At 37.1% G+C, this 14,839-nt stretch overlaps 2 protein-coding genes across 2 annotated transcripts; both read right to left on the reverse strand.

Moving 5' to 3' along the window:
- Nucleotides 1–440: 440 nt before the first annotated feature.
- LOC111446243 (protein MEI2-like 6) lies at nt 441–1,551 on the reverse strand. The gene is made up of 4 exons (XM_023084970.1): nt 1,172–1,551; nt 997–1,110; nt 698–857; nt 441–614 (listed from the first exon to the last, which is right to left on the reverse strand). Exons 1-4 carry the CDS (start codon nt 1,549–1,551, stop codon nt 441–443), a joined length of 828 nt encoding a protein of 275 aa, XP_022940738.1.
- A 5,380-nt stretch (nt 1,552–6,931) lies between these two features.
- Nucleotides 6,932–11,624, reverse strand: LOC111446280 (phosphatidylinositol 4-phosphate 5-kinase 1-like). The gene is made up of 8 exons (XM_023085022.1): nt 10,055–11,624; nt 9,798–9,962; nt 9,541–9,706; nt 9,311–9,421; nt 9,031–9,224; nt 8,811–8,941; nt 8,614–8,707; nt 6,932–8,195 (listed from the first exon to the last, which is right to left on the reverse strand). Exons 1-8 carry the CDS (start codon nt 11,257–11,259, stop codon nt 7,886–7,888), a joined length of 2,376 nt encoding a protein of 791 aa, XP_022940790.1. The 5' UTR covers nt 11,260–11,624; the 3' UTR covers nt 6,932–7,885.
- Nucleotides 11,625–14,839: the final 3,215 nt, after the last annotated feature.

Here is a 14,839-nt window from a genome sequence, read left to right on the forward strand (position 1 = left end):
TAATTAAGACATTATTATATAAAAACGACTTTAACGACTATGTATTAATAATATCTATAAAACTAAATCATAAATATAAAGAACAATTCACACATCAACGTAAGAACAACGTAGGTTTATAACCAAGAAATACTATTTCTATTGGTACAAAACCTTTTGAAAAAGCACAAAGCAAAGCCACGGGAGCTTATGCTCACGGTAAACAATTATCATATTATTGTGGAGAGGCGTGTTCATTTAACTAAACTTAGTTATGTTAATAGAATTCTCGAATGTCATCGAGGGTGGAAAAGCCCAAAGCTAAGCCAGGAGAGATTAGGCTCAAAGTGAACACTATTTGGACGGCTTCCATTAGGTAGAAAAAGCCACAAACAACATTCACAACATTCTTTAAAGACTCAAACCCTAAAAAGAAACCAAAAATGGATTACTTACTCGTTTTAGCCACCTTTCTTAATCGGGCTAGGCGGCGGCCGCCCAATCCGCTTACCGACCGCCGTGACTCGATACCTCCGGCAACCATCACTCGGCGGCTCCAACAGAACCGGAAGATAGTTATTAGCATGGCACCAAAACACCTTGTTCCTAAAAGCCTCCATGAGAGCCTCCAAACCCTAAACCCACAAAACACCATTCTTTACATCAACATCTAAACAAACAACTAACCAACCAACCAAAAACAATGGCTGAAATTGACCTGAATTTTAGCACGTTTAATTTCACACACTTTTCTGTTCACCGAAACCTCCCATTGACGGCGGTGATACGCTTTACAAAACTCCGAAGCTCCTTTAGAACTCGTGAAATTCACAAATGCATACCCCAAATTTGAAACCTTTCCATCGAACCAAAATTTCCTGAAAATTTTGAAATTTTAGTAATTCATGCAAAATCCCATAATGGGTTGTTCCAAGAATTTGAAATTTTAGTGTTTTCATGCAAAATGACATAATGGGTTGTTCCAAAAATTTGAACTTTCTTTGAAATTGAGCTGACCCGAAATCCATTGGCAAGTAAACGAAGTCGTACTCCGACCGGAAGCTGTTTTGATTAGAATATGAATTCTTGCACTTGCAATGTTCGTCCAAAATTTGCAAGAGATTATGTCGCCTGTTCATAAAAAAAGGGTCAACTTCATAAAGTTTTGTAATAAAATAATGAGAAATTTCACCTCAATTGATTGGGGATGTTCTTGATCATGACGGTGGTGGTTTCCAAGGGCATGAGATCGGGGGCAGATGGAACCCATTTCTTAATCTTGGATTTTTTGTGGTGAGATTTGACGTCGCCGTTGCCGACGGGATTTTCCAAGTGAGAGAGAGAAACCCCGCCGCCACCGCCGGGAAAAGGAAGTGGCGGAACGAGGTGGTAGAAAGCGAAGATGGGATGATGGGGGGGTTGGTATGGGTGGATGTAGGATTGATATCCATGAAGGGGTGGGAGAGATAGAAGGGCGTGGCGGAGGTGAGGCGGCGGCGGGGGACGAGATGGCGTGGTGGAAGGGAAAGGGTCGGCGTTGGGGTTCAGAGAACTGAGACGGCGGAGAGCCATTATGGACGAAGAAGAAGACGAAGAGATGGCGTTTTGGTTTGGTTTGATGATGGGATTTGGTTTAAAATGATGAAATTAGTACTAAAAGGGAAGCATTTCCGAGTTTCATTAAATGCTCCGTTTCCACGTTTGGGTTTGGCGGCGAGGCTTTGTGTCATGCTCGCCGCCATCTTACATCGACACACAAAATCCTAAGCTTGTTGAAGGGTCGGGTAGGGTCCTAGGCCTTAATCTCAAAAGTCAGAGATTTCGATGAAATTGAGCATGCGATTCTGAAGTTAAGTCCGTACATATGAAATATGAATGCTCGCTAAGTTTGGTGTCAATCGTGCATTGGACGGACGCTGCACGGTACCGTAGATTTAAAATGTACTATAGGAGCGGTACCATGGTGTGAGCTCTCGTGATGTCTCACATTGGCTGGAAGAAGAACAAACCATCATTTATAAGGGTGTGGAAATCTTCCCCTAACATACGCATTTTAAAGCCTTGAGGGGAAGTCCGAACGGGAAAACCCAAAGAAGACAATATCTGCTAACAGTGGATCTGGGTCATTACAGCTCTCCACCACTCCTGGGCCCTATGGCCTAAACGATACCGTATAACGGTTCACCAAAATCATGTCTATACTTAGAAGATTAAAAATGTACTATACGGGTACCATGGTGTCAGCTCTCCACCACCCTTGGGTCCTGTAGCCTAAGTGAGCTACTCTGTAGCACATACGTGTGTCACAGTGTGAGCGACGTGCTGAGACGAGTATCTCGAGCGAATTCCTTTGAAGTGCTAGCACATGTTGCTGTCAGCCTCATAATTTTTAAAAGTTGATCGAGTTAACTCACACGATAACTATAAATCTATAAAATTTAAATAGAAAAGAAAAGATATGAATAGAATCCAAAGTGTAGATTAGATGAGATAATTGGAGTTATAAAGGGTGTAGAAATGATTAGCAAATTCAAAGCAAAGTAAGTAATGATTACAAATTCTGGAAAAAAATCTGGGAAATTGAGGCCTAATTTAATGAATTTAAATACCTGTCTTTTCAACTTCCATATATATATATATATATATATATATATATATGCCAAATAATTACTGGGCCCAAGCCTTCTTGGGCCTCCTACAACAACTAATCCTAGCCCAGCCCAATACTTCAAGTTTGTTGGGCCTACACTTCCATAACCACAATTTCTTTTTCTTTTTTCTTTTTCCTACTAATTTTCACAAACAATATAATATTCATACTTCTCACATCACACATTTGTTGTCTTATAAAGGCAGGAAACCGAGCATTTTAAAACCATGAGGTTGATACACAACCGACCAAAGCAGACAATAATTATTAGCGGTGTGCTTAAACTGTCACAAATGGTATAAGTGCCAAACACCGGATGGTGTGCCAGTGAGAACGTTGGTCCCTCAAATGAGGTGGATTGTGAGATCCCACATCAGTTGGAGAGGGGAACGAAGCCCTCGTTATAAGGGTGTGGAAACCCCTCCCTAATAGGCATGTTTTAAAACCATGAGACTAACGACAATATGTAATGGACAAAAACGGACAATATCCACTAGGAATGAGTTTGAGTTGTTACAAATGGTATTAGAGCTAGATACCAGGCAGTGAGTCAGCGAGGACATTTGGCCGCTTAGGGTGGTGGATTGTGAGATCTCATATCGATTAGAGAGTGAAACGACGAAACACTTCTTATGAGGATGTGGAAATCTCTCCCCCCTAGTAGACGCGTTTTACAAACATAGCAAAGCAAAAGAGACAATATCTACTAACGGTGGGCTTAGACCGATACAATATCATGTTCCCATGTCTTGTTTGTAGGAAGTATCTCCCATATCTCCATCCTATTTTCCACCGTGATCTTATTACAGCGATCTTGTAGTACAAATGTCTGTTCCCAACACAATGAGAGACCTCAAAAGCCTAAAACAACCCAATTCACAGTTTGAAACACCCACAAAAGGAAGCTTCAAATGGATCTAAAGTGGATTCATTTTGAGGCTCTCAAGAACACCAACAACAACAATAATAACAAACCAAACCAAACCAAACCAAAGGTGTTGTAATTATTCAACTTTGAGGCCAAGATTTTTTGGGTAAATGTGTTTAGGTATAGTAATTGTTGGTGAAATCAGACAAAATCATTAACCCTATGTTTGTTTGTTTGTTTTGTCCAACGTAGGTGTTGGTTGGTTGGTTGGTTCTAGTTTGTAATGGTTTTTGGGTTTGTGTTCCCTTTAATGCAACCCCTTATGATAGGAGCAAAACAACGAAAACATGGTCGGGTCGATAATTGGACTATGTTAATGAGGGTGGTTGATGCTAGAATTTTGTTGATTGTCCGATCAACATTGAATTTGTATTATACCATGTTACAAGCACTCTCCGAAAATTGGAGATGGCTCGAGTGTGTAATTACTTGATGGTTTTCGTTATCACATTCATAAATATAATAGTTTATTCCTAAGTTGACTTTTCACTTCCACACCCTATTCTAAACCGTTTTATTAATACTTTTCAACTTCTTAAAAAAGTTCAACAATATTCTTACTGTTCCCACTATGTTTAAAATTCTTACTGCTGAACAAAATATATATATATATATATAATCTTTTATTATAGACAAATATTTACATGCTTAATATAGGTATTATATTTCTTTTATTGTTATACGTAAATAGATAACTTTGATGGTCATTACGAGCGTGGGCGTTGAATTGAATTGATGCACGTAAAAGGACGGCAATGGCATGCATTCATTCACTCACGCTTTACTTTGCTGCCAATTTCTGCTAATTCTGTTTCTTTCGTACCCATAATTCCCCTTTTCATTTACTCCTAAACCCACATTTTCTTTTTTGTTTTTATTTTCTTATAAATGGAAATTTAAGGTACAAATGAAATTTAAAAATATATTTAAAATGAAGTTATTAATTTGAGTAAATAAAAAAATAATTTTTAAAAATGTAGATAATAATGATGGAAGAAAAAGGAAAGCGTGTGGGAGAAAGATGAGGGATGAAGAACTGATGGCGCTGAGTTAGGCAGGGCATTGAGTATGAGGTGCTACTCAAGAACACCATCATCACCCTTGCTTCCCTTTGGTCGCTTCCATGCTTCCCAATTCCCCGCCCGTTACTCCCGTTTCTTCCACTTTTTTGTCGGTTTAATTCAACCGAATGATCATGGGTTTATAAGCAAAGAATACATGTTCATTGGTATGAGACCGTTTGGGGAAGCCCAGAGCAAAGCCATGAAAGCTTAGGCTCAAAGTGAACAATATCATACCATTATGAAGAGTCATGATTCCTAACATGGTATCAGAACTATGTCCTTAATTTCGTCATGTCATAGAATCCTCAAATGTCGAACAAAGAAGTTGTGAGTTTCGAATCTGTAGTCAAAAGTGACTCAAGTGTCGAACAAATGGTGTATTGTGTTCGAGGACTCTAGAGAAGGATTCAAACCTCGATTATGTTGGGAGGGAGTCTCACGTTGGCTGAAAATGATCATGGGTTTATAAGTAAAAAAATACATGTCCATTGATATGAGGCATTTTGGGAAAGTCCACTCAAAGTGGACAATATCGTACCATTGTGAAGAGTCGTGATTCCTAAGCACCTTAAACGTAAAAGACAGCATGTTATGCATGCTATTGAGCCTTGGAAGCCTTTGAAGCCCATTGATCCCACGTGGATTAAAGAAGGGAACAAAACATTTGTACAAGGGTGTAAAAACCTCTCTCTAGTAAACACATTTAAAAATTTTGAGATAAAAATCCAAAAAAGACAATTGATTATTGAAGTATAAATCTATTAGAATGTGAAACGTCACAGTGACTATAACAACATTTCAACATTCCAATGTCCCGTGAAGTCGAGATTCAATATGAAATTAAAATATGATATGTTAGCAAATGGCATCCATTGTTGTAATATAATGGGTAATGGGCAGCTTAAGAGTGACAGCCCATTCCTCCTAAACTAACCCAAATACATTAATACATTTAATATTCCAATATTATATTAATTTAAAACTTTATTAAAATACAATTCTTCAAATGTTAGGCATACAGACTTTTGAGGCACAATCCTTGACTTTGGTCTGCAACCATTTCCAATGACCAAATGGATCATATATATATATATATATATATTTATTTATTTATTTTATATTTATATATATTTTTTAAGGCTCTTAACTCAATGCCCCACTAAATTAATTTCCACTTTTAACCTTTTTTTTTTATTGGTCAAAATGGTGGGACTCTCTCTCTATTAAATATATTTTAATCTAATTAACTATTTATTTATTTTATAACAACTCTCCTTTTACAATATTTAATATTTATTATTTTTATGATTAATTGTAGCCTAGATCTTCATTAATATGTTACTTTAAAATATTATTATCTTAATAATTAGAAAATTAGATTTGAAATGATTAAAAAATATTTATTTTTATAGTAGAATATACTGAAAAAATTCGTGTTGGCGTGTAGAGATACGGTTTGGCTGGGTTTCAATGGGGCAAGGATTATGAATTTGAAATTTTTAATTTTTTATTCTTTTAAAGGATAAAAATGAAATTGTCAGAAAAGAAATTGGAAGGGGAAGAGATTTTTCTTTTTTTTTTTTTCTTTTTTGTGTTGGAATATGACTTTTTTATTATTATTCTTATTATTTCTTTTTATTAATTTTTGGCAACGGAATATATTAATAAGACAAAAACTAATAAAATAAAATAAAATAATTTAGCAATTATAGAGGAAGGTGGAAATAAAAATAAAAATAAATGTGTGAAGGAAATTAAAGGAAGTCCCAAAAATTATTAATTTTGAAAATAATGTAATGGCCCTCATTAAATAATTGAAACGGTTGTATTAATTCAAGAAACTTTTAGATTAAATGCCACGTGGTCCCACAAGCAGGCTTACATGAGAACGGCCGCATTGTAAAACAGCCCTTCTTAGGGCAAAAAAGAGAACAAGGTCAAAAAGAGAAGCCAAATTGGTAACGTACAGGTTTAGTGGGCCCCACTCCGACTCAATGGTGGGGCCCTTGTCTCTTCTTCTTCTTCCCTCTCTTTATGGATTATTACTTTTTTGACCTCAGCAGTGAAAAACAAAAAACAAAAAACAAAAAACCCTAGCTTCTCCCCCTCCATTGTGAAATGACTCAATTGCCCTTCCAATCTCTCTGGAATTCATCACGTGCAAAGCACCCTCCATTAATATATATAATATATAATTTAAATAATGTTTTAATCCCATAATGTTGTATTTAATTTAGGAAAAAGGAATAATAATCTTTCTTGATCAGAGAGAGAGAGAGGCAGCAGATATAATCTCAAGGGATTCAGCTGTTTACCATATAAAAATCCCACCTTTAATCACATCTAAATACCTTAAAAACAATCGTTAAAAATCCCATCAAAAGAAATGAAAAAAAAAATAAAGAATTTAATTAAAAATTTACAGTCATCAAACGATACAAGAACAAGAAAGAAATGGCATTGCCATGGCAGCCAAGCAGGCAGGCAAGGAGGCAGGCAGGCAGGCAGGCAGGCAGGCAGGCAACCACAGGCAGCGAGGAGGGCATCTTTTTTCTTTCTCTGCTTTCTATGGTGAGTTATTTGGGTGGCCACACACAGCCTGAAAAAGGCAAGGCCACATGGAATGCCCACTTCATTCAACAGGAAAAAGAGCGGTTTGAAAGGGAAGGGTAGGGGGGGGGCTGAGTCCATTGACTGAGCGTTTGTGTTTGAAAGAGATGGGAAGCTATTAAGAGAGTATTCTGGTTCAACACAAGAGACAAGAGACTAAAGAAAAAGAGCTCCAAATTCTCTCATATGGGTCCTCTTCTTCCTTCTTTTCTCTGTTTTTCTCTCATTTCTAACACAAATTTGGTTAATCCCCCATCCAACTCTCTCTCTCTGTACACTATCTTTCTTTTATTCCTCTTTCTTTCTCCACTTCTACTGACTACTACTACTACTACTATCACCCCATGTCTCTTTTCACACCAAAAAATTTTCAACACAGCACCAAACACACTGTACAAATGTCTCAACCAGCTCCCTCCTTCTCGACACGGTCTTTCGACGACGGTGTGGTAGTTTAGGACGACGCCAACCATCTATGCAGCTTCCTTTTTCTCCCTAGTGTTATTGAGCTGTTGCTAGGAGGGGGGTCATCTTAAGTTCATTACTTTACATCTCAATCCAACCAACCAACCAGCCAGCCAGCCAGCCAGACAGACAGACAGACAGACAGCCACAGCATTAATCTTTGTATTGAACTAACGACTATCAATGCATTTACCTGTCTTCAATAAATATCCTCCCAATAAAATCTCTGAATCGTTTGGAATAGAGCTTGGGATCGACAGCTGAGATTGAACTGGGGTCAACTTGTAAGGACTTGTATGCGTGTTCTAGTTTCTTGCTTATGTCGTAATCTTGTAAGATATCAATTATCCCAAAGTAGAGGACTACTTCATAGATCTCACCACTGCGAGATGGAGCTAAATGATTCATTCCTCCTGGGGTGTACTGATCAAAGTCGCTTCGCCTTGTTAAACGCTCCGCTCTTGCTGGCATATTGGCTCCTATTCTGATCAATGACTTTCTGTAAACACAAAATGAAAAATTATATCAGAGAGCCATTAGATTGGAGAATCATTGAGCAGTGTTCATAATTGTTGAGTGATTGACGAGAATCAAGAAATAACTCGTAGTTAGGACCATAACTTGTATATGTCCTACACTATATAAAAACTGATACCTACTGAATAGCCCCACGAAGTGGTACAGACAACCCATCCATTTGATTCAAGAAACCCAAAACAATTCATTGCAGAAATAATTGAATACATATAGTCCCAAATTTATGGTCAACTTTAACTATCACGTGCACATTAATTCACCAAGCCAGAAGTTTCAAAAGTTGACATAAATTCAGCCACTTGAGAAAAGAAATTTATCGACATTCACTCTAGGATGAATTCACATTTCATGATAGCAACAGAACTTAAAAAGAAACGCACCGTCCAGACAAGACTCGATCCATATCTTGTAACTCTGCTTCTAGGAAACGACAGCCACGCATAAACTTCTCATTCCGGTATGAATCTTTGTTGCCTGCAAAGAGCAGAGTATTGCTATACATCAGCATTCTAATGCCTATATGTTTTTAATGGGTGCCGCCCCCAAGGCTGATGATGAAAGGACAAGCATCCAATACCAGTTCGCAGAAGAAATGGAGATAACCCCATTTTGTTATATGTGTTGTCATCCCTAAAGTGAAGACCAACCAAAAGACTGTAATCCATGATTCCTTCAGATTCCAAGAATTTGCAATCTCGATCTATTTGCCTGAACGAAAGTTTGATGATAATAAGGTTTCCAAAAACAAAAGGGTGAAGCAGAGTGAAAGAGTTTATAACTCCATTTACAGCACTTACTTCATGAAGTCATTAAACCAGTTACGTTGAAGACGAAACACAAAGTTGAGATCAAGATCCTTTAAAGTTGTGGTTTCGTCGATCTCCCCCTCAGGAGTACCTGTTGTTCGGCCATGGGAGGATCCTTTCAAGTCGAATCGCCTATGGATTCGGTATTCAGAGCAGAATAAGTTGCCCATCACAATGATCCGAGTCTAGTTTCCACAATAACAAATTACTTCTATTAGATATGATCGAAAAACATGTAAGAAATCTAAATTTCAATGTCAACGATGTGCACCTTTTGCCCTCCAATTGGCTTGATACAATGTACACCAAAAAATTTTGTCACAAGGGAATCTTCATAGCGGGAGACATGCTGATAATAGCTTGCAAGCATCCTAATAAGAACCTGAGAATTGACTTCAAAACTTTAAACCAGAACAACTTGGAGTAGTCTACAATCCAAGTAATCTTCTAATAGGATTACGCAAGTGCACTATATCATCGACTAAAAGGGAAGCAACTAACCTTGACTTCAGATTTCTTCACTGTTTTTATCATGAATCTATCATCCTGGGTGAGGTAAAAGAAACTTCCACTCTTGCCTGGCGAAGAAAACTCCCTGAGGGCATCATTCCCGCATATTGCTAGCATGTAATCAGCAGGATCAACTTGGAATAGCTCCCTCAAGCATCTGTAAACACATTGATCAATTCAGAATATCAGAACTCAAACGCATGAATCTTTCCCCAAAATGGGATAAGAGGAACAGAAGTAATCGGTACCTAAACACCACGGGACAGTAGTCCTTCCAGCGAAACTCAACCGATGTGTGGGGCGGCGTAGTCTTCGACCCTTCAGTTGGGAACCGCGTCCAGAATTTCTCCCTTGGATCAAAATCACTGGGTTTAAGCTCTCGCACTACTGAAGAATGCTTTCCAACGGAATGTCTAAATAGCATCACAACAGGGTGAAATCAGAGTCAGAAAATTGAGAGAATGTTGATTAAGCTCAACTGAAACGACCCATCTTATGAACTTACCTGATACCCAACTGGAGATTAAGCATCAGTTCATAATTCTTGTGTCCTTTGGAAATCGTCTGGCCTGGTTTCTTGGCCTCGCCGGTGAAGCAGCAGGGGTTCCTCCTAAACTGCTTAAAAAGATCTTGATCTAAATCTAACCCATTCATATACAACATCGACGCCTCTACATTATCAATTATATCACAGGTGATATCTCCAGCTTCACCATCGGATTCCCATATGCAAATCCTCGGGAAATTCCTCTCTGTCACGCTCCCTCTCGCAATATCCACCGATGATCTCTTCCGTAATGTGATGGTTAAGTTCTCATTCTCAAGCAGTCCATTGCTCTTGAAGCCAAGATTGCTTCCATTTCTTGAATAGAAAGTCCCATTCAGATGATGGATTTTCATGTTCTTATTCCAGCTGCTATCAGCACAAGTGAACGTACCGTTCCCTTTAGAAACTCCGTTTTCCCATTGTCCATCGTACCGGTTCCCATTCGCCCAGATTAAGACTCCCCGACCAGAAATCACGCCGTTCTTCCACTCGCCGACGTACTCGTTCCCGTGCTTCCAAACGTACCGACCATGGCCGTCTTGGAGATTCCTCTTCCAAGTCCCTTCGTAGAAATCGCCGTTAGCATACCGTTTCTGGCCGAGTCCATGTTTCCGATCTGAACTCCATGATCCGCGATACGAATCGCCATCAGATCCAATAAAAGTACCAACGCCCTCCATTCGACCAGATTTGAATTCGCCTTCGTAGGTAGCTCCAGAAGGCCAAGAGAATTTCCCCTTCCCCGAGGCCTTACCTCGCCTCCACTCACCCTCATACATACACCCGTCGGTCCACAAATACTTCCCTAATCCGTGTGGCACACCGCCCGAGAAACTTCCCGTGTAAAGATCCCCGTTCGGCAGAGGCTTCTCTACCGCAGTCGCCGCCGCAGTCGTCGAAGCAGCAACCGGAGCTCCAGCAGTCTCAGAAACAGGAGTCGTCAGAGTAGATTGCGTAGTTATAATCGTCGTCGGAGTCACCCTCCTATTCCCAGCTTGTGACCGATTCCGACCGACGATTACCACAGGCGGAGCAACAACCACCTGAGGAAGCCGAGTCAACTTCCCAGCATCATTATCATCCTTATCCTCCTCCGATTTCTTCTTCTTGTTAATGCCAGAGATAACATCATTAGTCTCATCACATAACAGTCCCTCACGCATTTTTCCCCCCTCCTTCACTCACTCTCCTCCAGCGTTCAGCACTGCATTCCCTCGCCTACGCCGTGTTTCAGACGCAGGAAGAGCATCTCCGGCGTCTATCTCTCTCCCAGACTCTACAGTTTTCCCCCTTTTTGCACTCCTCAATCCCTTTTGTTCCTCTCAAGAAAATCTCCTCACTGTTCCTCTCGCAGTTCTTAGAACTCCACAAATTTCAGGAATCCAACGCTCTCACACAAGCTTCGTCACCATAGCCGGAACAGAAAGCAGAGAGAAACTGTAGCAAGAACAAAAGCAGAGAGAAACAGAGAGAGAGAGAGAGAGAGAGAGGGAGAGATTTAATTAGACGGCTTTGCCTAGGGAACATTGTTAACTATCCAATCCCTAGTTACCAACTCGGCTAATTTAATTCCTTTTTTTTTTTTTTTTTTTACAACATAAATTTATTAAAATTTTAATAAATAAATCAGAAATTTAAATTATTTTGTAAATATATTTCCCACATTTTTATTCCCTTCTTCCTAAGCTCTCATGGTGACGTGACGGAATCACCTAGGATCAGCTACAGCGCGGGCCATCATAATTTTTTGTCAAATGACCAATTCACCCTCACTTTACTACACATTTACCAAAATACCATTCTCTTCCATCCTTGAATAATACGAAAAATAATACATGGTCGAATGATTAATTTTATTATTACTAAACTCACAAATTAAATGCTAAATTAGAGTAAAATCCGACAAGTTAGTTTTATAAATGTTTTTTTTTATTATTTATTTATTAAATCTCTGTTGGTTTTGTCTTGTCGCGTGAAAAATTAAGCTCATTTTATAAAGTGGAAACTTAGGAAGATTAAATTCAATAAATCGCATGTGAATGTATTGGATTGATTAAAGTTTGGTTTTTATTTTACTTTATTCTTTTAATATTGTGATCCCTCAACATAATATGACATTGTTGTATGTTTTTCAACAAAAAAAAAAAAAAAAAAAAAAAAAAAAAAAAAAAAAAAAAAAAAAAAAAAAAAAAAAAAAAAAAAAAAANTCCAATAGTTAGAAACCACAGATCTCTACATTATGATATTGAAAGATATTATTCCTTGATTATGAATCCATGATCATTTCCTAAATTAACTGATATGGGACTTTCATTCAACACCTCCCCTCGAACAAAGTGTCTCCCCTCAATCCAGGTTTAGTCACTTTTTGACTATGCCTTCGAGGCTCACAATACTTTGTTCGACAACCAATATAAGTCTTAACTTTCAATTGTTTTAAATTTTTCTCAGTCATTTTATCATCAGGATTACTCTCATTCTAACATGGTTTTCGATTCATTCATACATCTCTTACGTATTCGAGTGTCGCAAAAACCTTAGAACAATGCGACGGTTGTTTTGTTCGCTAATATTAAAGGTATCTCATTTAAATTAATACATACTTTATTGTTACAAGATTTTGATTAATTAGAGTTAGTATGAGACAAAAATATAGTGATATTTAATTGTTAATCGAGGATCCATCTTTTTTAAAATAAAATCGATTATTGATATTACGAATATTACTTGCAAATCTGATCTGTATTTTTCTTTTTTATTTTATTATTATTATTTAATGATTTTGTAGCCATATCTTACAACTGGAGTTTGGTGGCTAAGACAAATTAATTAATAGTTAATTAATAAACAACGTAACAGATTTGATATTGCCATTCTTCATTCCAACAACATCATCTCTCTTTTATCATTTTCGAATATACCATTAATCCATATTTGAAACCAACCCGTCTTATAATTTTTATTTAAAAATTTATTTATTGTTAGATAATGAAAGTCCCACATCGACTAATTTAGAGAATAATCATGGGTTTATAATAAAAAAGTATTATCTCTATGAATACGAGGCTTTTTGGAAAAGCACAAAGCAAAACCACGAGAGTTTATACTAAAAAAAATATTATTTTCATTTTTTAAAAGGAGGAAATGATATTTGGAATTAATTAATTAAGTATTTTATTTTATTTGTTTTGGATTGTGCAAAATGAATCATAAAAGGGTGAGACAAGCGGATGCGGATCTGGCCCACTTCTGGCCCATTTCCATGTAGTGGATTGCCCAATTACCACTTCCTTTCCTTTTATTTTATTTTTTAATTATTATTATTATTTGGACAATTAAAAATATTTATAAATTCCAATATTATTTTAAAAAACGAATATTATTTGGGGGAAATCAAAAATTAATTTTTTTTTATTATTTAAAAAAAAAAAAACACACGACATATATGTCTGTGTGCCAAATTTGGGGACGAAAAAAAAAAAGGAAAAAGGAAAAAGGAAAGATGAAATAAATAAAAATAATTTGGTCGAAAAGGGAAAAAGAAAAGGCGTGGGGTCACATGCTTCCGCTACACCCAACATCTGACCCTTTTAACTGTATATTTCTTTTCTTTTAGTTTAATTTTAAATTCAATTTAAATGAATTTGTGTTAGCTTGCCACACCGGCTATGATGCGAATTAGGTTAAACACGAATTCAATCGAGCTAAACTACGCTCGGGTGAATTCATGACACATATGGAACGGCTTCCTCGAGAGACCAATCCTATGATTACACTGGGTCTTTGGTCGAGGTCTTGTGATACGAACCAAGTCATCAATCAACGGAGATGGTATTTCCCAAAAATGAATGTCTCATACTAATAAAAATAGTATTCATTGATTATAAACTCATGATCATTCCCTAAATTAGCTGATGTGGGAAGAAATAGATAGACCCTTCTCTTCGTCTTAGGTCGACTAATCTTCTCCATTCAAAGATCCCTATATGGATAATACACATTCGGCTTCAATGAGCCTAATTCTAATTGTTTTGTTCCGGAGCAAACCACGGGGTAGTTCGTTCTATTCAGATATTCACGACCAAGAAACACTAGATTCTCTTTCAGATAGGCCCTGAAAGGAGAAGGAAGGCTGGAATGTCAACAGACGTCTATTATTAAATTCACCCGACCCGATAGTACCCCATTTTTGGAACATTCAGTGACAAAATCACTGAATGGGTAAGTCGCCAATCCCTAAAACGGACTATGTAATGAACTTTATCTGTTGAGTTAGAGGTGGACATTTTACGGGAGGTTTCTATAACTTATAAATAATTAGTCTATATATATTTGGTCAGCTTTGAAATATTTTCATTAAAAGACATATAATAACGGTCTGCCCACTAATAAACACAATTATACTAATTTATATGAATTTAATTGAATATTTATATTAATTTATGTTTATTTAATTAAACACATATTAATTTCTTAATGTGAAAATTTATTAATTAAAAGTATTAGGGAGATGTAAATTTTATACATATTTAATTTTAAGATGATTATTTTTGGTATTAAATTTATACGATTTAAAATATTTAATTTATTTTTAAATTTGAAAAAATGATAAATAAATGTGAAAATATGACGTATGTGACACGTGGAAGGAAACTAGTAAAAATTGGTTTTTGATGGGATATTTTGGGCAGCACGCTTGTGGAGCCCACGCCTCTCCTTCTATCTAAATCATCTTCATATTGA

The sequence above is a fragment of the Cucurbita moschata genome, unplaced genomic scaffold (genome assembly GCF_002738365.1).
Source record: "Cucurbita moschata cultivar Rifu unplaced genomic scaffold, Cmos_1.0 Cmo_Scf00008, whole genome shotgun sequence".
Lineage (NCBI taxonomy): Eukaryota > Viridiplantae > Streptophyta > Magnoliopsida > Cucurbitales > Cucurbitaceae > Cucurbita > Cucurbita moschata.